Genomic DNA, 26,595 nt, shown 5'->3' on the forward strand with positions numbered 1-26,595 from the left:
AACAGTTTGATTACAGAGCATAATTCACTCCAGTGGATGGGGCGTTTTCACCAGTCTTGCCCATTTTTTTTCTTGCAATGTCACTGGAGTGCCTTGAGCACGCAGCCTAATTCTACACACAGAGCAGCCCCTCTGTCCTTATCAACCTCCCACAGACCGCGAAGCCCTCAGTGTGCCTCTGTCCTTTGCCACAGACATGAGGTTCAAATTCCCTCTCATGGCCATTGGCCTGGAAGTTGCCATGATTGTTTTATTTGGATTATTTGTTCGGTATGAAACGGATCAGAACGTTTCCCAGCAGCCCAACAGCACCAAGTCACCTACCGTGGATGTGGACAGATACCTTGACTTGTATCCTCGTGAGTAAGCAATGTGCTTCTTATTGTACATTTCTGGGTTCTCAGAATGTGAACCCATTTTAGGTTCTCAGAATGTGAGGTCTGTGAATACTGTAACCCCTAGCACTCTACATGGGAGCTCCTTATAGAATTATGTGATAATTCTGAGTGCTAAGGTTATTATAAGTTTATGCTGGGGCATCTGGTCTCTGTAGTTAATGTGTTTGGATAGAATCTGTGTTTATTAAAATGTCAGAACAAGAAGCTGAAAATGTAAATAATTGATCAATATTTTGTGTTGCCTACATGCTGCTAAATGACCATATTTTTCCCTTCATCACTAGTTCTGCAAGGTATAAAAATATCCCCCCCTCCAAAAAAAAAGACTCAAAGTTAACTTTGGAGGAGAAAGAGTAGAAACAAAATGGATATTGAGAAGGAATTCATGTAAGGGTCTTAAGGTATAAGAAGGCGTATTAAGGATGATATAGGATGTAAATGATGTACTCGAGGTTTTACAATACTCTGAAAGGAAGACCGTTTGTTCATCTGAGAGGAGAAGAAACGTGTGAGCACCTGACATATTTTAAAAGCAGGACCCTTCCCTGGGAAAGGCGACTGGAGGAAAGAAGGGATTTAGTTTCAAGTTTGGACAGGCAGGCTATGAAATACTTAGTATAAAAATAATAACTACCATTTACTGACTGCTTACTATGAGCCAGGCATATTCATCACCTTGTTAACCAGGGAGAGAGGCTGTAATATAATCCTGTTATACAGACTGATTTTTCAGTGAGGCACAAATAATTTTAGTATTTATTATTTATTAAATGTTAAATTTTATTAATTTATTAAATTATTTTTGTAACAATATTCATTATAGTTCTATAGCATATGTCTAAGCTTTTTTAAAATATGACATTTGTTCTCTCATTCCTACACATTTTTGAGGGAGTTTATATAATGGGGAGTATTCTCATGTAGAAACTGTGACCTAGAGTTGCCAAGCGACTCAGCCAAAATGCACGTTCGCAAGTTAAGGGCAGAGTTAGGACCATAAGTCAGAGACTCGGGGTCCAAATCTAGTTCTCTTTACACTACATCGATATCCAAAAGGGTTCTTGATGAAAGAATTTTATAATTTGCAAGTTCAAGAACACCAAAACAGAAAAGAATTCTGTTCAACTCTGTATGCTTTTGTACATTTCGTTTCTTCATCCAGTAAACATTTTTACTATGCACCAAGCATGTGCTACAGCAAACTTACTCAAAGATAAAACAAGTAAGATGTCTTTATTGTAAGACTCCACTGTTCGGTACACATGTAAACGAAGAGCTGCAGTATGGCATAGAAATAAAATGCCAAAACTATAATCTAAGATTAGTGTTATTCAAATAAAGTTATCTTAAGAGATCAAAAGCTTTGTAATTTGCATAATTCAAGCTGAATTCTCTCAGTTCCAGTGTCAACACTCATAGGTAAAACTTCAATTCAGAATTTAAGATAAAAGCCAAGTTGGAGAGAAGAGTTAGTAAACATGGTCATTTTTTTCAATCGCCTAGCAATCATATAACCTTTATACTCTGCTTGCAAGGAACATAGAAATTCATTCATTTTATGATGCATTAAGAAAATATCTATTTAGCTCCCAATTCTCATCAAGCCATCTTCAAGGTCCTAGGCTCTAGGCAGTAAATAAAGCAAAGCAAACAAAACAAGCAAAGTCCACGCCCTTACTATTACCGAAAGTGGAGTCTGGCTGCTAGCCGCTCAAAAGCCAATAAAGAAGCAAGTTTGGTGGAAAGGAAGGTTTGCTTTATTATAGCTGCTGCAACTGAGGGGGAGGGCAGACTCCTGTCCAAAGGCCAACTCCCCCCCTGCCCCCCAACAATCTGGGCGGAAGAGCTTTTATAGACGGAGGGAGGGGGCTACATGCAGAAACAGCACAGTCAGCTCTGACAGTCCTCTTGATATTGGTCATCAGGGGTCTGATCAGTGTCATATTGATTAAGTACAGTTAGTCTTTAGTTCCAGGGTTGGTTTGTTCCCATTTCTTTGAGGCCAATTCTCAGAACTGTGACAGCTTATGTCATGGCTACAGTCTGTTCATCATGTAGTTAACTTCTTCCACCTGGCCGGGGTTTCAGTGTCTATAAGGCAGCTCACAGCATGCGGCTCAGGGTATTATCTATAGCCCATGAGGAGGAACTAAAGGTCCTTGACTTTGGTTAAGGACTAAACTATTATTATTTAGTCTTTTTGGACTGCTATTCTTTGCTTCTGCATTTTCTCACTTCTATTAAACTTATTCTTTGGCTAGAGTTTTTCCACAGACAAAAGGCAGGTGGAGAACATGGATGGGGGGAGGACCATAGGGTCCTGCTCTATTTCATTATGAAGATTACATTCCAATGGGGAAACCCAGACCATACACACACACACACACACACACACACACACACATATATATGAATAGATATATATTCAATATGTATATATATATTCATATTCATATGTATACTGTGCTGGGAGGGGAAAAGCATTTACACATAAATACATATATGTATATATGTGTATATATATATACATATACATATGCATATCTGCGTATAATACAAGCAAACATATACATGTATATATTTGCTTGTATGTTATACATACACACAGCACACTGCCATACACTCACACACACACACTCACATGGTAATAAAATGCCACAGCAATAAACAAAGCAATATTTACAAAAACAGATGTACCTGGACAAGGGGGATATCCTTTCAGCCTTTCTCAACCAGAGTTATGTGAATGAATTAAGTCTTACTAGCCCAAGGCATCCACTGCATACAATTAATTAACTTCTCTTCTGTGCTTATACAGTGGTACCAATCCTGTACCATCTTTGAGAAAACTAGAAAATAATTACTTAAATCATTGTCTTGTTCCATGGTTTAAATGAGAAATCTGATTGAGAAAGGCAGTTTATGTAGAGTCTGGATAGGTCTTTTTGGTATGAAGTGACATTAAACAGAACTAAAAGAGGCAAGAGAATAAGCTATATGGAAACGGAACAAGGACATTTTATATGGAAGAAACAGCAAGCGCCAAGGCCCTGGGGTATTTAGTAAACGCAGTGAGCAAGCAGGGAAAACAAACTCAGAAGTGTGAGAGTTCGGGTGCTACAGAGCCTTGTAGACCGTTGTAAGCAAACTGTTTTTATTATGAGTTGATAAACAATTGGAGGACTTTGAGAGGAGGAGTATGATATGACTTAAGTTTTAAAGACATTCATCTGGATGTTAAGTAGAAAAGAGTTTGTAGGGGATCAAGGGAACAACTAGGAAGTCATATTATGAGAACCATCCAGTAATCCTGAAGAGATATGAAAGTAGGCTGGACCAAGGTCATAATGGAGGAAGTTCCGAGAAATGGTCAAATTCTGGCTATAACTTGAAAGTATCGCTAAAAGGATTTTCTGTTATATCAGCTGTATCAAACATGAAAACTAGAGAGGGATCAAAAAATGATATTTAGGGCAGGATTCTTTTTCACTTCTTTAAGGAAACATCAAATCACAGTTGCCAATAATAATAATGATTAACAATCAACAGCCAACACACACACACAGACACACAGACACACACAAACCACAACATCTTCCTCACTATAAGGGTAGTGAAGCCAGGACATAGGCGGGGGCAGGATAGGGAAGAAGAATTTAAGCAATAGAGGCCCCTGGGGGCCCAGAAGAAGGGCATTAAGCAGAACACAAAGTGAAATTTTACATGGAAGGCAGTCTTCACTCATTCAAAATGCTCCCCATAACTCAAGTCTATACACAATTAAAAGTTCTCTCGGGGCCTCCCTGGTGGCGCAGTGGTTAAGAGTCCGCCTGCCGATGCAGGGGATACGGGTTCGTGCCCCGGTCTGGGAGGATCCCATATGCCGCGGAGCGGCTGGGCCCGTGAGCCATGGCCGCTGGGCCTGTGCATCCGGAGCCTGTGCTCCGCAACGGGGGAGGCCACAACAGTGAGAGGCCCACATACCGCAAAGAAAAAAAAAAAAAGTTCTCTCTTCTGTAAGGTGGCTCCCAAGATCTAAAATTCTGGTTAGTACTAATCTTCCAGTTCAGCTATGTTATCACTGGTTAAGATATTTTGTAGAACAGCCCTAGAAACCACACAATTATACTAATTATACCTATATATTTTTTCGTACATTTCAAACAATTGACGTACATCAAACTTATGCAACAGCATAAGTCACTGGAGAGAAGATTATTAAATATTCACTCATTAAGAAGCAAAGTTCAAGTCAAGTCAACAAACATTTGGGGGCACCTACCTAGCACCATGGACTGTGCCAAGTTCAGGGGTTCAAGCACAGAAGAGCCTCATTTCCTGCCTAAGAAGCTCACAGGGAGTTTCACCAGTTCTCAGTTGCAGTGTGGTGAAAGCTATGAATTTTTCACAAATAAATAAAGTAGGACCTTAATTTATATTTAAAATAAATTCAATAGGATATAAGTTTATTCATCTCTCTCCTCTCTTGTATTCCTCACTATGCAATGCAGAGAAATCCTGGCATCTGCTCCCATCCCAGGGCACAACTACAGAAGTGGGCAACATACCTGAATATCACATTGCATGTCATGAAGGACCCCAGAGAAACTCATCTGAGGAACTAAATACACTCCATGGTTTTTGGCCTTCATGGCACCCAGCAAAGTGTTGGCCACTTTGTTGAGGCAAATAATTTGAAAAGGAATGACATTGGGCTGTGACTGTCAACTAACCCTTGCTAACACGTAGCAAGACTAGAGAAAAGTAAAGTTTAAGGAGAAGGCTCCTTGAAGGCTGTTAACATGTTATTAGAGATTCTACAAACACAAGGTCTTTAATGCCTACAGGACATTAAAACCACATCAATGAACTTTATGTCCTCTGTTAAATATTAGAATCCATTAGTCTATCTTGAACTTTGAGTGGATCCCATGTGTGATCTTGTTACATTGATCATTTGAAAAATACTGATTCACAGTTATGCAGATACTCCAAATGTTGACATATTTCATTATATAATATCAAAAAAGGATACTTGTTTATATCACCAAAAATCTCACCAGAAACCCCAAGAAGTTTCAGAAAACTGACAAGCTTGTAGTGGCAGACATAAATTTTCTGAAATTCTAATTTTTTAATTTACTTCTAATTTTTTAATTTACTTCTTATATAATTAAGTATAGTTGATTCACAATGTTGCGTTAGTTTCTGGTGGAATTCTAAGTTTTTTTTTTTTTTTCTTTTTGCGGTATGCGGGCCTCTCACTGTCGTGGCCTCTCCCGTTGCGGAGCACAGGCTCCGGACGCGCAGGCCCAGCGGCCATGGCTCACGGGCCCAGCCGCTCCGCGGCATATGGGATCCTCCCAGATCGGGGCACGAACCCGTATCCCCTGCATCGGCAGGCGGACTCTCAACCACTGCGCCACCAGAGAGGCCCTCTAAGTTTTTTTAAAACTCAAAATGTATTACTGGGAACAAATATTGTGAGTTCTTTTCATTGAAATCAAAACATCACTTCGTTCATTTTTAAGAAAAAGTTAATACCCATTTGAAAAACCATAGTTTATATCAATTTTTTTCCAAAAAAAAAAAATGGAGTTCTGTGGAAAAGTTGCTCACTCAGTTCATAACTCAAACAATAACAAACGTGCTTTTTCTTTTCTGAGACAACGATCATGTTTCAGTAGTGCTTTATGTGTAAAGACATGTATGAGAGGGTCAGTAGTTACAATTAATAATTTTTACTGATTCATCAAGGAATTTGTAAGTAAAATTGGCCTTTATTTACTGCAAGTGTGTGGTCATGAAGAATACCAGACTACTAATTCAGTTTGGTACCACTGCTTTCATTCATGCTAAAGTACAAGTAGTTTTCTATACCATTGTTTTTCATCATCTGCGGAAATATCAACACAGTGAAAAAGTCAAATATCATCCTGAATTAGAATTATCATAAAAATAATTTTAACTTCAGATTCCCTGAAAGTGCTTCCAAGATGCCCAAGATGTCTGCAGATCACACTTGAAGAATTACTGAAGATATAGGTAAACTGGCAACGAATGTACACAGCACTAGAAATTATTTTATGAATTTCAATACCAGCAACAGATTAGTACGATGATTTTTAAAATCTCATAATTTAAGAATATGCTCCTATATTTATTCAGATATCATTTTATTTATTTATTTATTTATTTAGGCAGGCAGGCAGGCTGCGCTGCGCGGCTTGCAGGATCTTATTTCCCTGACCAGGGATTGAACCCAGGCCAGGGCAGTGAAAGCACTGAGTTCTAACCACTGGAACACCAGGGAATTCCTCATTCAGTTCATTTATTACAAAAGATTCAGCAAATCTAGATATAGACAGGCAAAAGGTTCCAAAAAGTGCAGGGTAATGATTCCTAGGAAATTGTTTGCTGCTATCCTAAGTGATACAATGCTTGAATTAACATGCTGTGTTTTATAATCTAACAATAAGATACCAGCCTCCTGTATGCTGCCTTTGAATTGACTCATTTTGTTTACTTAAAAGGACTGGAAGCAATGAGCACAAATAGAACCTATATCTTGGCTTCTAACTACCATTTTCCCCTCAGAGGCTCATTCCAGGTCAGGGCAAAGAAAGCTCAAGGTAAGCCAAGTGCATAAAGACTAATGGGGGCGTGTCAAGAGAACACAAGATCCTACTAGAAAGAGCACCAGCTAGCCAAATTGGGGATAAATAGAGCATTAAAAATAATAATGGTATGATGGTGATAGATTATAGATTATAACTGAAACAAAGAAAAATTGATGATAAACGGGCACAGACAAGCACATAACCAAATGAAATGAAACCAGAGGAACGTGCACAATGTTACAGCTGTGCCCAGCAACACTGTGCAGAGCATCTGGTTCTTGAGGGTCATCTAGAAGTATGCCAGGTAAAGAAGTGTTGGGTATAGGGGAATTCCCTGGCGGTCCAGTTGTTAGGACTCGGCACTCTCACTGCCAGCGTGCCAGGTTCAATCCCTGGTCAGGGAAGTAAGATCCCACAAGCCACGTGGCGTGGCCAAAAAAAGAAAAAGTGTTGGAGGTGGGATGGGGCGGACATTCTAGGCAGCAGGCGTGTACAAGAAATAGAGGAGAAGGAAGGTTCTGTTTCATTTTTTTGTTGGTTGGTGGTAGGAGAGGGAGAGTTGGAATCATCAGCTGCATTTTAAAGGCACTGAGTTATCAGGGCTTAAAAGATACCCTAGTCCAAGATAAATGTGAAGTAAAATATAGAACAAAAATACCAGACATTGCCAAGTTTACTTTAGAGGTTAAAGTTGCCTGCTATTGATGGAGACAAATACTATATCACTTACATGTGGGATCTAAAAAATAATACAAATGAATCTATATACAAAACAGACACAGACTCACAGACATAGAAAACAAACCTATGGTTACCAAAGGGGAAAGGGAACAGGGATGGACAAATTAGGAGTATGGGATTAACAGACATAAACTACTATACATAAAGTAAATAAGCAACAAGGATTTACTATATAGCACAGGGAATGTTACCCAATATCTTGTAATAGCCTATAATGGAACATAATCTGGAAAAAAAAAAAAAGGCAAATCACTATGCCTTATACCTGAAACTAACACAGTATTGTAAATCAACTATACTTCAATTTTTTAAAATTGCCTGCTACTGAGAATATCTGATTTAGACAAGTCTTAGCAGTCCTTAAAACCTGTCAGAGACTTCACAAAAGTTCCAATCACTAAAGAAATCCCTTTTTCCTTCTATGAAGAGGATACTTAATTCCTTTAATGGCAGAGTCTTGCACCATAAAACTAAACTCATGACCCTCTCCTTTGTCCCCACCCGCAAAAAAAAACTCCTAGTGCAGGATGAAAGACAGTACATAATCCTAACTGTTTATAAAGCTTTTTATCCATACCTTTCATACAGAATCATTATTTGTCAAGAGCCTTCTCAACTTTGTAAGCTCTCTTAGAGGAGGTTCTTAAAGCCCCCTTGTGGCGAAAAGCAGTAACAAGAATTAGATTTGGGGGAGGGGTGGGAAACAGTGGAGCACTGTTAATACAAGAAATTCCTCCCTCTATATAATGTCTGGTTTTCCAACAAAGGAAGAGGGGGATAGAATCTGAATAATTATTACTCCCAGTGTGAGACATTACAAAATTAGTTAAATCAATTTTTAAATTAGTTGGTTATTGCACACTTTAAAATCAGCTGATGACAGGAGGAACAAGAGTACTCTCGGAAAAAAGAAAAGAATGTTTAGAAAAACAACTTGGCGTAATGAAAAAAAAAACACAGTGAAGACAGTGAGACTGGGTTCTTATTTTTATTTTAGTTTTGTGATTATAAACAACTCACCTAACTTCTCTAGATCTTAGAGTCCTGACCTAAAAACAAAATAAAATAAATGAAACAATTATAGAGCTAGGAGAGACTTTGGGCTTCATCTAATCCAAACTGTTCTTTAAAGAGGAGAAAACTGAGTTGCAGAAAGGTCGAGGAAAATCATAAACAGTAAGTCATGCATACTCTCTGAGCTCCACTCCAACTTAGTCTATGATCTAAATCAAATGTTTACATAAAAAATTTAAATGGTGGTAAAACAATCTGTAAAAATAGATGAATGTATGGAGTCACCTATGTTTCCAAAATCAAACAGGTTGATGTTAGTTGACAGTTGCCCATTGGCAGGTCAGGTAAAATCCCAATTCTGAAGTTCTCTGGGAAGACATGAGATGAGGGTGGGCATCCAGAATGCGGGTATAAGTCAGATTATTGCCAATAGGCATTATCTCACTAGGAAAAAAAAAAAAAGACTGCAGCATTCTCCTCTCTGAGACCTCCCTCAAAGCTGCTAAGGAGAGGGAATCTTCAGAAATCTAATTTTTCCTTTTTCACCCTCCTCAGACTGACTGTCTTGGGAGGTTGCACCAACAAACAATAAAATGACCAAAAGGCTCACTGCTTGGGTGGGGTCGAAAGAATAATGACACTGTGTGTGCCCGAATCAGCAAGTTTGGTCTGGCTTTCTCATTCTCTTTATTACATTTGCAGCACTCAAATACAAGTGAGACTAGCTTCTAGACCACCAAAGGAACCTCGTAATTCAGCCTATGATACCAACTTCTGTCTGTCCTGGTATTTGTCATAGAGTAAAATGGTAGGGTAAGTCCCCATGGCTCCAACCAGCCCTTTTCAAATACTGGGAATCTTGGGAAAGACAGCATCTTCATCCACTTCCAGGTCTGTGATCACTGCCACAGATTAGTTGATCGGGTTTAATCCGAAAAGTTTGGAAAAAATGTAGTATGCAAGCTGTGTTGGGGAGAGAGTCAGGACAGTTCTACAGAGACGAGGGGAGCCCAAAGGGAAGGTGCTACAGACTCTAAGAGCGACATTAGCCTGAAAGAAGGTTATTCGGGAGTGTCTTATGAACACCTGCAGCAGAAGTGTTTGGGAAGAGAGAGAAGCCTCAGCTGACCCCACCAGAAACTCTGAGACTGGGATTGTCTAGCTTCAGGTGGCCCTCTCCTGAGGCAAGGGGATGCACATGTGAACCAGACACTGGGCTCAGGCTTCCCGAGGGAAGGCCTGTGACCTGTATAAGACAAGAGTGTTTCCCAGAGGGAAGGGAGAGCTGTCCCCTGGCAGCACTCCCTACAGCCCTAGGAAATGTGAAATATAGCTTTTGCAGTATTGCAGATGAGAACACTGAAGCTCCCAGAGAATAAGTGACTTGCCAAAGGTCTCACAGTCACATGATACAATTGGGGGATATCAGCCTACAGCTCCAGAACCAAGTCAAGTATCTGTTCCTCAAGAGGATACAGCCTTCCTTCCATTGGCTTAGAAAGTGTTAACAAAGACATTATCCCATATGACTTGAATAATGATTTAGTAAGATTTCCAGGGCTGGTCCTATTATACACATTTGATAGATAAAGACAGCAGCTCATTGATTTAGTCAATGTTGCCTCTTTTCCTATATGCACGCTTTTATGACAGATTCAGGGGAGCAAAGGATGAGTATGCCCTAATCCCTTCAATCAGGAAACTCACAATCTAGTGCAGGCAATGGACACCTCACCAAATAACTATTACAGTGTGATACGTGCTAAATAAATGGTAATGCAATGTGACAAATGCTAAAGCTGAGGTTTGGGAAAGACAAGAGGAAATATTAATTTTCCCTGAAAATATTGGGAAAGTCTGAAAGAGCAGGTGATACTTGCACTGTGTTTTGCAAAGTTTTCCTCAGGTGGAAAGTAATGGAAAACTCTTCAGGGAGAGGATGAAAGACACACTGGTATGATAGTGCATAGTCTTCCAAGAAAAGGCTCAAACACTGAATAATTTGCCCAAGGTCTCCTGGCTGGTAAGTAACGAAGCTGGCACTTGAACCCAGCCTTTGGCAGCCCAGTTAACATTCCCTTTGTAGTGTTCTCTGAAAAGGATGTAACACTTAGTAAATGGAATATGCTATGATGTAACACTTTCTGAGTGGTCCTCTTATGCAGATTTTTTTTTCCTCTGCTCTTTTGCAGTCTTCCAAGATGTGCATGTTATGATATTTGCTGGGTTTGGCTTCCTCATGACCTTCTTGCGAAAATATGGCTTCAGCAGTGTGGGCATCAACCTACTCATTGCTGCTCTGGGCCTCCAGTGGGGCACTATTGCACAGGGGATCCTGCAGAGCCATGGAGAGAAATTCCACATTGAAATCAAAAAGTGAGCACCCCTTATTTTCCAACCATTGTGCTTTCAGAGCAATTGTTTCTCTGCTTAGTCTCTTGACAGTCAGCCTCTGAACTGGCTTGCAAATTGTTTCCTTTCCATGATAGAAGATCATTGGATCCAAGGATCTAAATCAATGCCTTGCTCAACTGAGCTGGACCATACATTCATGTCTATATCCACTATGATTTGACCTTAAGGGTATGAGAAATCTCCTTCCATAAAATTATTATTCCTTCCTTATTAAGGTCATAATTATTATTATTCCTTTACCTTATTAAGGTAAAACCCTAAATGAGGTAAAGAACAGGTAGGTTAAAGGAAATGTGAGAGCAACTAAAGATTGTATGGTAATTGGAGGTGGGGGTGGGCAAGGACGTGGGAGAGGATAAAAGTAGGCCTGGGAGAAGCACCTGATGGGAACAGGTGGGAAGAGGGCCCTTGAACTCTGGACAGGCTGATGCTGTAGTTCATTACAACTCACATATGTGGGGTGTGAATTATTCTTCAATGTCTTCTTTCTTCTTCCCTCAGCATGATAAATGCAGACTTCAGTACAGTCGCAGTTCTGATTTCTTTTGGAGCTGTCCTGGGAAAAACAAGTCCAATCCAAATGCTGACCATGACAATTTTAGAAATTGCTGTCTTTGCTGTCAATGAATATCTGGTTGTCGAGGTATTTGGGGTGAGTGTACTAGTGATACTTACCTAGCTTTGAACATCACAACACATGTATTGGATGCCCACTATATTCAGGGACAAACCTTGGTGACAGTGATACCATAGCAAATAGTAATCAAGTCATCATTTGGGTGCCTACTGTAAACCAGGAGTTTTATAAACATTATTATTTTTTATTATTATTTATTTATTTATTTATGGCTGTGTTGGGTCTTTGTTTCTGTGCAAGGGCTTTCTCTAGTTGCGGCAAGTGGGGGCCACTCTTCATCGCAGTGCGCAGGCCTCTCACTATCGCGGCCTCTCTTGTTGTGGAGCACAGGCTCCAGACGCGCAGGCTCAGTAGTTGTGGCTCACGGGCCTAGTTGCTCCGCGGCATGTGGGATCTTCCCAGACCAGGGCTCGAACCCGTGTCCCCTGCATTGGCAGGCAGACTCTCAACCACTGCGCCACTAGGGAAGCCCTTATAAACATTATTTAATTGCAGTATCACCACAACAGTGTAAAGTAGGTATTATGATGTTACTATTTATACACGATAAAACTGATGATCACAGATGCTAAATGACTTACTTGCCTGAATCTGGATTCAAATCCAGAATTTTCTAGCTCTACAACTCTTTTTATTAAAATACATTTTCTATCAATGATCAATTCCTATTTATATTTCAACTACTCATTGAATAGCTCTTTCAAAGCCTTTTATTAAAGCTTAGATGAAATTTCTTCTCCTCCATGAAAATCTCATTGATTCCCCCAAGGAAAATAAATAGAATATTTCTGGGCACTCTCCAGTATTTTATTTATGCCTCTATTGAACATGTAATTCAATAGCAAATACTTCTGGTAACTTTCTAGGTGTCATGTGTTGGTGATTCAGTGACAAACAAATAGTTAAGGTCTCTGTCTTCATAGGGTTTACAACCTAGTGGGGGAGACAGACATCCAACAAATGATCATACATTCAACCATCTACCTATAGAATCACGCACACACACACAAAAAAATATTATTATAAATTGCTACACATGCTTTGAAAAAATAAATAGAGCAGCTCTGAAGGAGTATACCTAAAAGACCTAACTTAGACTGTGGAATCAAGGAAGACTTGTCTGAGGAAGTGACAGCTAAGCTGGACCTGAAAGGTACATAGGAGTTTATCAAGCATGAAAATTTAAATAAATTAATAAATTTGTATCATTTTCCTACTTTAATAAGTACAGAGTAATGCCTTGGGTTTGCAACACTGAACTTTCCATCTAGAGACAAGAAATGTAGAAAACTGGATCAAATCCATTGTGTCCTAAAGAGGGACCTAAAATGCACTTCTTCAAATGAATTTTGGACCTCAGCTGGTTTTCTTTTTCTTTGTTTTTTTCTTTTCTTTTCTTTTCTTTTCTTTTTTTTTTTTGTGGTGGCACTGAGCAGCATGTGGGATCTTAGTTCCCAGACCAGGGATAGAACCTGTGCCCCCTGCAGTGGAAGCGCAGATCTTAACCACTGGACCGCCAGGGAAGTCCCTCAGCTGGTTTTCCTATCATCATTGCAGGGTGAAGCTTCTTGAAACTTCAAGTCTTTGAGTTACAAGGAAGTGAGCTTTTACTGCAATGTCAAGTGAATGCAAAAATCATGTTTGTTTTGTATCAAGTGCAATGCATAATATTTCACTGAGAATCTCCCTAACCTGGAAAAGTAACCTAAAATGTATTGAGTGCCCACTAAGGACCTAACAGTTGAAAAACATGGTCCCATCTAAATCTTACCACAAACTGTATTAGCTGGGTAACATTTCCCCATTCTACAGAACTGGAGATTCAAAAAAGTCGAGTAATTTGTCTAAAGTCACATCAGAGAAGTACCTGACTTAGGACTGAAAATCAGTTCTGTGTGGCTCCAATGCTTGCACTTTTTTGTTTTTCACGATCCTGTTTTATTCCCTTTCTCTGACACATTTTTTCTCTCTCTTGATCTTTTTTTCTTTAACCCATGAAGCAGTTCTTTCATTGACCTCCCTCCTGTAGTGAGTTTCACCTCTATTTACATGAATGTTTTTCCAACCTCAGGCCTCTGATATTGGAGCATCAATGACCATCCATGCCTTTGGGGCCTACTTTGGTTTGGCTGTAGCAGGCGTCTTGTATCGATCAAGCCTGAAAGAAGGGCATCACAATGAAGAGTCTGTGTACTACTCGGACTTGTTTGCAATGATTGGTGAGTTGGGATGAACTTGCCTGATTCTTGTCTATTTGGTCAGACGCAAGGGAATACCCCTATTTTCCCCTAACTCTTAGATAACAAAGCATAAAAGTAAAGACATCTTGTCAGTGCCCAAGGCAAACGGCTTCCCCTGGACTGCCTTCCATATTCAGAACTAATATCCCTTTTTGTGATTTACTACAGGGACTCTTTTTTTATGGATATTTTGGCCCAGCTTTAATTCGGCCATCGCTGATGCTGGAAAGAACCAGTACTTGGCCATCGTAAACACATACTTCTCTCTTGCCGCCAGTGTGGTTACAGCCTATGCATGCTCCAGCCTTCTTGAGAGCCGAGGCAAGCTCCATATGGTAAGTGCCATGTTAACCCCCATGGAACTTTCGCTAAGCGACCCTGATGGCTGCTCTGATGACTAGTTCACTTCTGCATCACTGATGAGCTGCTCGAACAAATCACAACACTGCAGACCTTGGAGAATAAGCTGAAAATAACATTCCTTCATTCTTCAAATGTGTACTCTGGCAAATTAAAAGTGTTATCAAGGAATTTACAGTCTAGTAGGGAATATAATCATGCAAAAATGAAAGATCTGAAGCATATTTCTTTAATGATATAGCTAACTGTCCCCAAGTTCTTAGAAAATCTTTCTTAGAAACAGGAATTTCTCCAAGAGTAGAAAAAGGGAGTGGGAGAATGCAAGTTGATTTTATTTTTCTAACAGCAGATACTTCTCTCAAAGAAATAACAACTAAATGTAATGTGGGATCCTGAATAGGATTCTGGAAAAGAAAAGGGATATTAGTGGGAATACTGGTGAAATTCAAAAAGGTATTTAATAATATTACGCCAATGCTAATTTCCTAGTTCTACAGTGATGTAAGACATTAACATTGGGGAAAACTGGGTGTGGTATATATGGAAACCCTCTGCAATATTTTTGTAACTCCTACATGTCTAAAATTATTTCAAGATCAAACTTTTTTTATATCTCCCCCAAAATAGTCTTTTGAGTTTCTTGCCTAAGAGCTTAAAGAAATATCAGTGAAGGAATAATCCTCAGATCAGCCACTCTTCTTTTCTGAGCTGAGGGAGAAAAAAGATATTGTACCAAAATATTATTCTTTTTTTTAAATTTATTTATTTATTTATTTATTTTGCTGCGTGCGGGCTTTCTCTAGTTGCCTTGAGCAGGGGCTACTCTTCATTACGGTGCATGGACTTCTCATTGCGGTGGCTTCTCTTGTTGCACAGCACGGGCTCTAGGTGTTTCACTAGTTGTAGCACACAGGCTGAGTAGTTGTGGCGTGCAGGCTCTAGAGCACAGGCTCAGTAGTTGTGGCACACGGAATTAGTTGCTCCATGGCATGTGGGATTTTCCCAGACCAGGGCTTGAACCCGTGTCCCCTGCATTGGCAGGTGAATTCTTAACCTCTGCACCACCAGGGAAGTCCCACTAAAATATTTCTAAGCATAGCTAAAGACATGTATTTCAGTTCTCTACAAATTGTTTCATGAGAAAAAATTGAAAACAATAAAAAGCAATCATACATGTACAGCTCAGTGGTACTTTCAGAAGTACTGATAACCTGTCTTCCTCTGGCAGAACAGTCAGAATATGATCTTTCTGAGGAATTCTGATAAATGGAAACTGGTTACTCTTTCCTCCACCCTCAAATGTTCTCAGAAGAGTGACACTTGCAAAAGCTGTTGTCTTTGATGTGTAATGTGTACATTTCAATGTCTCTAAATCCCCTCTTTGATTATTGGAATATCAGGGACTCTGCAAAAGCACACAGTGGCCACAGGCCTCTTTCAGTTCATGGTAACCACAAATGCATTCCAAAGCTGCATAAAGAGGCAGAACACTGCCAGAATAACTGCTGTATATTCCCACCCGCCTACTACAACTTCTTTTGATTTCCTCACATCCCTCTCCACACTGGTCTTACTACCCTGATCTCTCATGCATGACCAAAGAACCCTACAACAAGGATACCAAGTGTCAACTGCTGGGAGGAAAGGCCTTCTGAAATTACAAAGAACCTTCTTCTTAAAAAGGAATCCTGGGACTTCCCTGGTGGCACAGTGGTTAAGACGCCACGATCCCAGTGCAGGGGGCCTGGGTTCGATCCCTGGTCAGAGAACTAGATCCCACATGCATGCCACAACTAAGAGTTCACATGCCACAGTTAAGGAGCCCTTGAGTCGCAACGAAGGAGCCTGCCTGCCACAACTAAGACTGAGTGCAACCAAACAAATAAATAAAAATTTTAAAAATAAATAAAAAGTCCATTCCCCAATAATATCAAAAAAAAAAAAAAAGAACGAATCCATAACCCTTTCAACTGAAGAATGTGTGGTGTGTGGAATCCACTGAACCCACGATTGCTACAGTCCTTCTGAACTCCTCCTCCTTCCTCTCACCTCACTCACATTTCTGTGCCCGACTCAGGTTCACATTCAGAACGCAACCCTTGCTGGAGGAGTGGCTGTGGGCACTAGTGCAGACATGGCAAATACCCCATACTATGCTATGATCATTGGGAGCATTGCAGGAATGGTCTCCGTGTTTGGGTTCAAGTTTCTGACTGTAAGTATGAACAGACACTCTGAGGCAAACTCTGGATCTGCCCCATCATTTTCTCACATCCCACCGGCAGAGAAAAGCTATGACAAGTCCTTTCCGAAGCACCTCTCCTTGGGTCATTCAACATGTCAGTGTTCCAGTGGTTTCTACTCTTTCTTGCTTTCTTTTGTTTATATCAGTTACTTATAACAGTATGAACTGAAAGTACTTGTATTACTTTTCTCAGGGCAGTTCCATTAAAGGTTTTGTTGTTGTTGATGTTTGTTTTGCATAATTAAGGACTCTGAGCCCTATTCATGGGATTTAGGATACCATCAGTAGGTAAGAATGAGTAGGAGTTAAAGTCACTCACCTTCAAATCTATCTACCTAAGACTGAAATGAGCAGTTTTGCCACCAGTGTATTCAGATTCTTTGATGTAAGCAGGTGTCAGATGAAGATAGGGAACTGGCCTGCAGATAAAAATTTTCCTGCATGGTCATTGACTTCAGTCACACAGCTCTCTATAGCTAACAAAATAATAAAGCTTCCTCTTTTTACAATTTTAGCCATTTTTCACTACTAAACTGAGGATCCACGATACGTGTGGGGTCCATAACCTACACGGCTTACCTGGTGTGATAGGCGGCCTCGCCAGCATTGTGTTCATAGCCTTGGAGACAGCTGACAAGTGAGTGAAAGAATGGGTTTTCCTGTTCCCCAAGGTCAAGTGCTGTTTTCTCTTACTCTTAGAGAAACCCAGTGATGAGAGAGCTTTTTCTTTAGCAGTCCAGACCACAGTTCGTAAGTACTGTTCTTATTGAAGCCAAAGAGACACAACCAAGATAAAAGAATTGTATTGGAAGATGTTTCTTAATCAGCATTATTAATGGTTTTTTTGGTTTAATTAACGTGTTAATTTAAATTTCTCTACCATAGGCAACTGTCTCATTGCAGATAGGACAATTTGATCACCACATTCAGATTATAGTAGGCTTACTCTTTTACTTGGTTCTACCAAAGTCAAGCATATGGGGCATATGTGATGAACTGGCAACCTTTGCATCCAATCCACACAAAGAAGAATGAGTTAGCATAATGTGGACAGCATTTGGATCTGGGGAATCAGAAAGACGGGCATATGGTTCTAACTTTGCTACCTAGTTAAGTGGCTTTTGACAAGTCACTCAGCATTTCTGGTTCTAAGTTTTCTCATCTGTAAAATGAGAGACGTGTACTATTTATTCTCTGAAATCCCTTCTAGGCTCTAACAGACTTAGATTCTTCCCCAAGTGGCCAGAGAAAGAACAGCCATCAGTCAAATTTAGGAGAATGGAAGTGATGCCATAAGCCATCAGTCGTAATTTTATGCAACAAGATTGGAACAATTTGATATGAATGTCATCCATGCAAAACAGCTAGGAAAATTGTAGAGTTCAGATCACTCAGGGAGTAAGGAAGGAGGAATCAAAATGCTCGATTTTTGATTGAAAACATGAGGAAAAGGTGAATGTGTTTGATGATGTCTCAACAAGACCACTGGCTGGAGTTATATAATATGAAAAGAAAGTGTTTCTCTTCCATTTTAGCAGATTAAAATATTACCATGTTAAGACCAATAATGATAAATATTTGAAAAACTTGCTTCATCATATTTTCTACTGAATAGAAAATTTGCTTCCTCTTCATGTGTATAGGTGACCCATTTCTTCTGTTTTTTTTTTTTTTACTACTTTTGTAAATTTGGAGGACAATCCCAGAAATATCACATCTTCTTTTAGTTCTTTCCAGGACCCAACAGTGTTGAGACCAAACACTGATGTATTTTAATGCAAATCAAGCGTGACAAAAGTTTGAGTTAAAGAGTTCAACTCCTAAGTATTATAGTGTGTAAATGTTCTGCACACACACTTAAGAGGTGTCTCAGGATTAGAAATAGAGGAATTCTTGAGCATCATGCCTGGATCAGTTCCATAGATGCAATAAAACTAGTCTGTCTGGCTCTCAAAGGCTGGGTCTTGCTGGGTGGTCAGATTTGGGGTAGGTTTCATGGTTAAGAGTCTAATGCTTGGGTATACAGGTTTAACAACTTCTTAATTTACTCAGGAGGCGTTGAGGGGGGCAAGCCTTGGAAGGCCCATTCACATGTGTGGGTAAAATTCACACATATTTCACACAGCAGATAAAATACATTTGTACAAGAGCCAAATCTATTTACTCACATGTGTCTACTCAGAGTATTAAAATGCAAATCGGGTTTCTTGGTAAGCATAGAACAAGGAGAAGTTAATATACTTAAGGGACATTTTTTCAAGTTACGGCAGCTTTACTCTAACAGTGCTGTTAATTTTGTCTAACTCAGTGTTTTCCAAGCCTATTTTATCATGGAATAACTTTCATCAAAAACATCTTTTAGGGCTTCCCTGGTGGCGCAGTGGTTGAGAGCCCGCCTGCCGATGCAGGCCCGTGAGCCATGGCCGTTGAGCCTGCGCGTCCGGAGCCTGTGCTCTGCAACGGGAGAGGCCACAACAGCGCGAGGCCCACATACCGCAAAAAAAACCCACAAAAATCATCTTTTAATACCTTGTAAAAGATCTTGGCAAATTCTGGTAAAATTAACAGGCACCTTACAAAAGAAGAAAATCAGATGAGTAAATACATATTAAATATTCAACCTTGCTAGTAATCAAAGAAATGCAAATTAAAACAAGTTACCCATTTTTCAGTTATCAAATTGATAAAGATTTAATAAATTATAATATTGAATGTGGCTCAAGTGGAAAAATGGGGATATAAATTGTACAGGTCCTATTTGGAAAAGCCCTTAAGAAGAATATAAACCTTTACTGATAATCCCATTTCCAGATAGGTTTTATTTTAGGGAAATTATTGGACAAGTCCATAAGCATATTCCTAAGAGGATATATTCTCACAGCATATTTAAAAATATGAAACATCAGAAGCAACCTAAATATCCAACCTATAGAACTATAATTACAGTATATTTGTACAGTGTAATACTCTAGTAATTAAAATTATGATCCAGATCTACATTTATTGACCTGAAAAAACATTAAGATTTAATGGGAAAATCAGTATCATGACATGATTGCATTTTTATAAAAATACTTGCTTATGTTTACATGTTTATACTGATAAGATTGGAGGGAAATTAAACTTTTTCCCTTCTTTTCTTAATTAGTGGCTTTGAAATTTTTACAGTGATCATATATTACTCGTACAATTTTTTCTTGAGTAGAAAAAAATTAATAAACCCTTCAAATAAAGAGAAAAAAAGGAATCTGAGTTAAGTACATTCTTTTCCCTGAAGGATGAGGAAGAAACAACACATTCTCCTAGTTCAATGGTTTGCTTTCCTGCAATAACTCAACTATTTGTTAATGGCCTGTTAAGAGTGAGGCACTGTGCTAAGGAGATTCCCACACGCCTAGTTCATTGACACCCTTATGCATTTCTATAGCTTTTTATCACATTCTTTTCTTCCCCAAATTATAAGGAATTTTTCACTCATTAAATTTTAAGGTAACTACTTCTAAGATAGAGATACTTTAATATTTTCGGTGAGTTTTCCCTACAATACATGGTAAAATTAGCTTTTCTGATTCTTAATTTCATCACAATTGTTTTTGGGGGGATGAAGTAAGGAGAGATGGCTGCTCACATTTGTTTTGTATATTGCTCCATTCTCAGTGCCTAGAAGGGAAGCTGGCACAGAGCAAGTACCCAATAAGTAGTTGTTGAATGAATCAGATTGCAAGTCAGAACCCTGTACCACATTTTTAGAAAATACTAAACCCTCTAAGGAAGACCTTTTTTTTTTTTTAAACATCTTTATTGGAGTATAATTCTTTTACATTGTTGTGTTAGTTTCTGCTGCATAACAAAGTGAATCAGCTATATGTATACATATATCCCCATATTCCCTCCTCTTGAGTCTCCCTCCCAGCCCTCCCTATCCCACCCCTCTAGGTGGTCACAAAGCACCGAGCTGATCTCCTTGTGCTATGCGGCTGCTTCCCACTAGCTATCTATTTTACGTTTGGTAGTTTTGATACATCTCTCACTTAATCTCAGCTTACCCTTCCCCCTCCCTGTGTCCTCAAGTCCATTCTCTACAGCCACTATGGAGAACAATATGGAGTTTCCTTGAAAAATTAAAAATAGAACTATCCTATGACCCAGCAATCCCACTACTGGGCATATACCCTGAGAAAACCGTAATTCAAAAAGAGACATGTACCGCAATGCTCATTGCAGCACTATTTACAATTGCCAGGACATGGAAGCAACCTAAGTGTCCATTGACAGATGGATGGATAAAGAAAGAAGATGTGGCACATATATACAATGGAATATTACTCAGCCATAAAAAGAAACGAAATTGAGTTACTTGTAGTGAGGTGGATGGACCCAGAGTCTGTCATACAGAGTGAAATAAGTCAGAAAGAGAAAAACAAATACCGTGTGCTAACACATATATATGGAATCTGAGGAAGATCTTTTCATCATTCCTGAAGCAAAAGATAGTTCCTGTTTAAGTGCTTGTAAGAATTTGTGAACGTTGATCAAGAGTTTCAAAGAAAATAAATATATGAGATAAAAGAAAAATTGTAACAAATGTTTGTTTGCTGGTATGTAATGATGCACTCCGGCCTGAAAGGGGCAGGCATGCTTGCCCTCAGGAGATGAGCTTTGTTTGCTGGCTTGGAAAAACAATGGAATTTTTTTGGCCTCCTAGGTCTGCCATGGCCATGCAGGCAGCTGCGCTAGGTTCTTCCATCGGAACAGCACTTGTTGGAGGGCTAGTCACAGGTGAGCATAAAAAGTAAACATATGTTTATATCTCATGCTCTCAGCATAATAGATGATAATAAATATTGGTAAATTTAAAATATTTCTAAACTTCTGACAGTAATCATGTAAGCTCAAGGGGATGACTTTACAACAGTATTTTAATTACTTTGCAAGTTGATTTTCCTCTTCAGCATCATAACATGACTTATTTTCTCCCCACTTTCACAGGTTTAATTCTAAAGATACCTATCTGGGGACAACCAGCTGACCAGGACTGCTATGATGATTCCGTTTATTGGGAGGTACTATATAGTGTTCTAAGGACGTACATGATGACTACACTAGGGAAAGTTTTGCTCACCTCATGTCTAGATGTCTGTGTGGCACCCCTATGATAAAATTGGTTGAACTCCCTACTTATAGAGAGAAATTGAGAAAATGTGCCCAGAAAGATAAAATCAAAAGCTATGATATTTTCCAAAGCAGAAACTGGATGAAGAAAAGACAGACTTTAGTTGGCAAGTGCCCTTTCACTCCTCCGAGAGCAATAAAAAAGCTCCTCATAAAACTATAAGAATCCTGGGCAGTGGTGTGAGATTTTACCCCACATATAAAAGTAGACGAAACAGGTGGAGCACGCAAGGTTGAAGAATTTCAGTGAGTACACAAGAGGTTCTAGGACTAACAAAACATCAGCTTCTTTCCATCCTCCTGTTTCTACCTCTTTATATCATTGCCATTTTCTCCCAAATTATTTCCTGCAAAGCTTAAGACTGATAGATATTTGGATGTGTTCCATGGGATTTTCAAAGAGAACAGGTTTGGGAAAGTGAATGTAGTCAGGGTGGGTGGGATAAATATTTTTGTTTTATTATTTTTTCCCAACTCAAACAATTTTTATTTCCAGTTTTTTCTAAGCTTGAATAATAATAACAGAAAATCTTTGTTTTGATACTAACCTCTGACAAGCCCAGTGAAAGAAACTCTCAAAAGTGCCCTAATCTTTTCTTTTTTTCAGGTCCCTAGGAGGACAGAACTGGACATGCTCAGTCATTTCCATGAACATGGCAACCACAACCAGTTAGAACATGAAGCCTAAAAACCATTCCTGTGCCTCCGCCTTTTTTCCCATTGCCTAGACTTGAAATAAAATGGCAGCATCCAGTGAGAATATGGACCAGAATGGATAGATCCTGAGCCCCAAATGTCCAGTGTGAAAATGTTTTAACATAATCTGGTGCTGTCTCTTGGCATCAATGATCGTTTAGTTGAAGAAATGTGACATACAACAGATGGTCCAATGGATTCTATTCAGGACTCCCAGATTACTCTTGCCAGTGGGTAGGTACAGGGTGAACATTCCATGTATTTTCTTGTAACTTTTTTTTTTCCACATAGAGGAAAATTTACAAAGAAACCAACATTTTCTAATCATGTCTTAATGTACGTAGTATGTCTTCAATCCCAAAGATGATAAAACCAAAGCCAATGAAACAATAATTTATGTAAGAAATCTATATAAGAAATAAGAAAGAAACGTATGTATGTAAAGCAATAATATGATTGTTTTTTGACTGAGCTCTCTTGACTTTAAAAATGGTCTAGTTAGTAATGTTATGCCTTTGTTTTGTCGGCTAAAAAAAAAAAGCACAACCTAAAAGTTGAGAATCATGTTCTATTTGGTAGACTTTCTGAGGACATAAGCCCGGGAGACAGCCTCTCAGAGAGTTCTGAGGGACTGCTCGGAAGAGGTAAGGGAGGAACCAGGATATACAGGAGTTTTGCAACAAAGACCAAGTAGTCAGAATATCAAAAGATTACTGTTAATTAAAGACAACCAGACATCTCAAGTTAATGAATTTAGCACTTTTCTATGTATGGGAAGATGCAAGAGTCTGGGCTTGTTGAAATCATTCCTTTGATGTGCACCTCAGCTATCTAGGGCCAGGAGCCTGTGTTTTCACATCCTGAGCCCCCTCAGGTGCACCACTAGGGGTGGCGACAGTGCCTGAGGGCTTGGTGGTAGGCATCCTGCTGTTTGCATCCTGAGCTCCTTCAGGGCTCACCCTCAAGAAAGGAGGTAGTGGCTTAAGGCTGCAACATCCTTTGTTTACTGATATGGCAGGCGACATGTTTCATTCACAGTTTGAATATTCTTATGCTTAACTTCCTTTGCATGTTTACTATTTGCAATAAGAGCTCAAATGCTATCTGACCAATGTCTGTTTTGTATAAAATTTCAGTGGATTAAATCTTATTATACAATAAAGCATTTGTCTTTTTTCTTTGGTGGTTAGAATTCATTTTAGTAACAAGCACACACATACATTACACACACATACACACACATTCCTCATACTTAGTCCATACTCAATTCAAATAAATTGTTACTATGTATTCACTACCAAAAAAATCAAGTTAATGTCTCATGTTATAGGGTACATTTTGAAGAACTGAGTTTTAGAAAAAGGTAACTGACATAGTCATATAAAACCATTTCTAGGGAAATAACATAAATTTTTTTTCTCTCTGTTAACGCTGAAGATTTTTCTTCTATTTCTGGAGTCCTGGTCTCTTGCCAGGATGCGCTTAAGTATCAGTGAGGCCCTGCCATAATTAACATGACTTCAGTTCCTAGATGCTAGAACTGAAAAATGATAATAACAATTAATTATTTAATATGTTATTGCTCTGGGAAAATAGTGTAATTTATTTGTAGATCCTAAATATTTTACTAGATAAATAGGTGACTTCTTTCAAACCTGCATGAGTTTCTCTTTCAAATGGGCATTTTGAAAAAGCTCACCTATAAAAGTCCACTGTCCCCACTCTTGCTGATTGTCACAAAGAATCGTTTTCGACACCAGGATGTCCCAAGTCCTCCTCGTTCCTCTGATCATAAGGCAATATTCAGAGGGTCTTCAGAGAGTTCATTTGGATATGCAGGTCAATAGGTTTCAAAAAAAAAACATTTATTCTAGGGCTTCCCTGGTGGTGCAGTGGTTGAGAGTCCGCCTGCCAATGCAGGGGACACGGGTTCATGCCCCGGTCCGGGAAGATCCCACATACCGCAGAGCGGCTGGGCCCGTGAGCCATGGCCGCTGAGCCTGCGCGTCCAGAGCCTGTGCTCCGCAACGGGAGAGGCCACAACAGAGAGAGGCCCGCGTACCGCAAAAAAAAACCCAACACATTTATTCTAAAGTGGCTACTTGAATGCTCGACTGGGCAGCACGTATACTAAAATTGGAATGATATAGTGAAGAGTAGCAGTGGCCCCTGCAAAAGGATGACACTCAAATTCATGAAGCATTCCCTATTTTATAAAAAGGGGGGGGCACTTCCCTGGTGGTCCAGTGGCTACGACTCTGTGCTCCCAAAGCAGGGGGTCCGGGTTTGATCCCTGGTCAGGGAACTAGATCCCACATGCCTCAACTAAAGATCCTGCATGCTGCAATGAAGATCCCACGTGCCACAGCTAAGACCTGGTAGAGCCGAAATACAAAAAAAAAGATGCATGGAATTTCCCTGGGCAGTCCTGTGGTTTAGACTCCGTGCTCCCAATGCTTCAGGGGGCACGGGTTTGATCCCTGGCTGGGGAACTAAGATCCCACAAGCCCTGTGGCGTGGCCAAAAAAAAAAAAAAAAAAAAAACATTAAAAAAAGATACAAAGTATTATGTATAAAATAAGCTACATGAATATATTGTACAATACAGGGAATACAGCCAATATTTTATAATAAATAAAAATGGAGTATAACCTTTAAAAATTATGAATCACTATATTGTACACCTGTGACATATAATATTGTACATCAGCTATACTTCAATAAAGTGGCTCCTTGATATTTTTATAAATTTTTTCATCAACATAAATTCAAATGTCAACTTTCTGCATATTTTATTGGTATCCTCCTAAAATGAAACCTATTAAAGTATGACCAAATGTCCTCAGAAAATACTTGGATATTTTGCTCAATGCCTCTTTGAAATAACTAGACTTTCCACAAGTTTTTATTTTGAAACAATCTCAAGCTTTCAGAACAAGTTAGAAGTAGAGTACAAGGAACTGTTTCCTGAACCTTTTAAGTTTCTGGCCTCATTATCCCTGAATATGTTAGTATGTATTTCCTATTAACAAATATTCTCTCAACAAGAATATAATCATCAAAATCTGGAAATTAACATTGCTAAATTATGACCATTGTTAGCTCGGGCTGCCATAACAAAATACCATAGTTTGGGAAGCTTAAACAACAGAAATTTATTTTCTCATAGCTCTGGAAGCTGGAAGTCCAAGATCAAGGTGTTGGTCAATTTGGTTTCTGGTGAGAACCCTCTTCCTGGCTTGTAGATGTCTGCCTTCTCTTTGTGTGCTCACATGGCCTTTCCTAATTGTGTGAGCACAGAGAAACAAGAGAAAGCTCTTTGTCTTCTTATAAGGCAACCAATCCTGTCAGATTAGGACCTCACGCTTATGACTTCCTTTAACCTTAATTACTTCCTAAAATCTCTATCTCTAAATACAGTCACATTGGGGGGTTAGGGCTTCAACACGAATTTGAGAAACACAATTCAGTCCATAGCAACCATCAAATCCTGAGACCCAATTAAAGTTTCACCAAATGTCCCAATGATGCCCTAAACAGCAAAAGGATCCAGTTCAGAATCACATTTTTGCCTTTAGTTATCATTTCTCTCTAGTCCCTTAGTCTGTAACAGTTCCTCAGTCTGTCTTTGACTTTTATGACCTTGACACTTTTGAATATTATAGGCCAGTTATTTTGTAGAATAAAATAGGAAGGCCAGTGGCCTCCATCATTTCCTTAACTAACATACAGTAGTTCTATTTACTGACATCCATTTTACTCAACTCATGGAATTAAGCAAACTGTTCTATTACTGTAATCATATTATTCAAACAAGTATATGTTATCAGTTTACTTAATAATTGAATGATGCAATTTTAGCAACTTGCCAATATGGAGTCTTTCTAAAACACCCAATTCAATACTTATTCATGCTTTACAAGTGCACTTAATGTGAGTGGTAATTTCTATGTTGACTTTATCAGAAAGTGCAAAGTTTGGGATTTCCCAAGACCACACTCAGTTTCAATAATTTGTTAGAAAGATTTACACAATTCAGAAAAGCTATTATGCCTGT

General features: G+C 39.1%; 1 protein-coding gene and 1 non-coding gene across 2 annotated transcripts; both read left to right on the top strand.

Moving 5' to 3' along the window:
* The first annotated feature begins 196 nt into the window (after positions 1 to 196).
* Positions 197 to 22,530, top strand: RHAG (Rh associated glycoprotein). The gene is made up of 10 exons (XM_060111418.1): positions 197 to 359; positions 10,966 to 11,149; positions 11,690 to 11,840; positions 13,897 to 14,044; positions 14,234 to 14,400; positions 16,503 to 16,640; positions 17,186 to 17,307; positions 21,376 to 21,449; positions 21,660 to 21,733; positions 22,450 to 22,530. The coding sequence occupies exons 1-10, from the start codon at positions 197 to 199 to the stop codon at positions 22,528 to 22,530; spliced, it is 1,302 nt and encodes a 433-aa protein (XP_059967401.1).
* A 2,114-nt stretch (positions 22,531 to 24,644) lies between these two features.
* On the top strand, positions 24,645 to 24,752 carry LOC132498119 (U6 spliceosomal RNA). The gene has a single exon (XR_009533731.1). It is a non-coding gene; the product is annotated as a U6 spliceosomal RNA (small nuclear RNA).
* The last annotated feature ends 1,843 nt before the right edge of the window (positions 24,753 to 26,595 follow it).

Source organism: Mesoplodon densirostris, chromosome 10 (genome assembly GCF_025265405.1).
Source record: "Mesoplodon densirostris isolate mMesDen1 chromosome 10, mMesDen1 primary haplotype, whole genome shotgun sequence".
Classification (NCBI taxonomy): Eukaryota; Metazoa; Chordata; class Mammalia; order Artiodactyla; family Ziphiidae; genus Mesoplodon; species Mesoplodon densirostris.

Bases quoted from the DNA above. Each gene is read 5' to 3' on its own strand.
- RHAG (XM_060111418.1), top strand. From the start codon at position 197: ATGAGGTTCAAATTCCCTCTCATGGCCATTGGCCTGGAAGTTGCCATG. The intron at 14,401-16,502 runs GTAAGTGCCATG...TGCCCGACTCAG, and splicing joins GCCGAGGCAAGCTCCATATG to GTTCACATTCAGAACGCAAC. The intron at 16,641-17,185 runs GTAAGTATGAAC...TTACAATTTTAG, and splicing joins TTGGGTTCAAGTTTCTGACT to CCATTTTTCACTACTAAACT.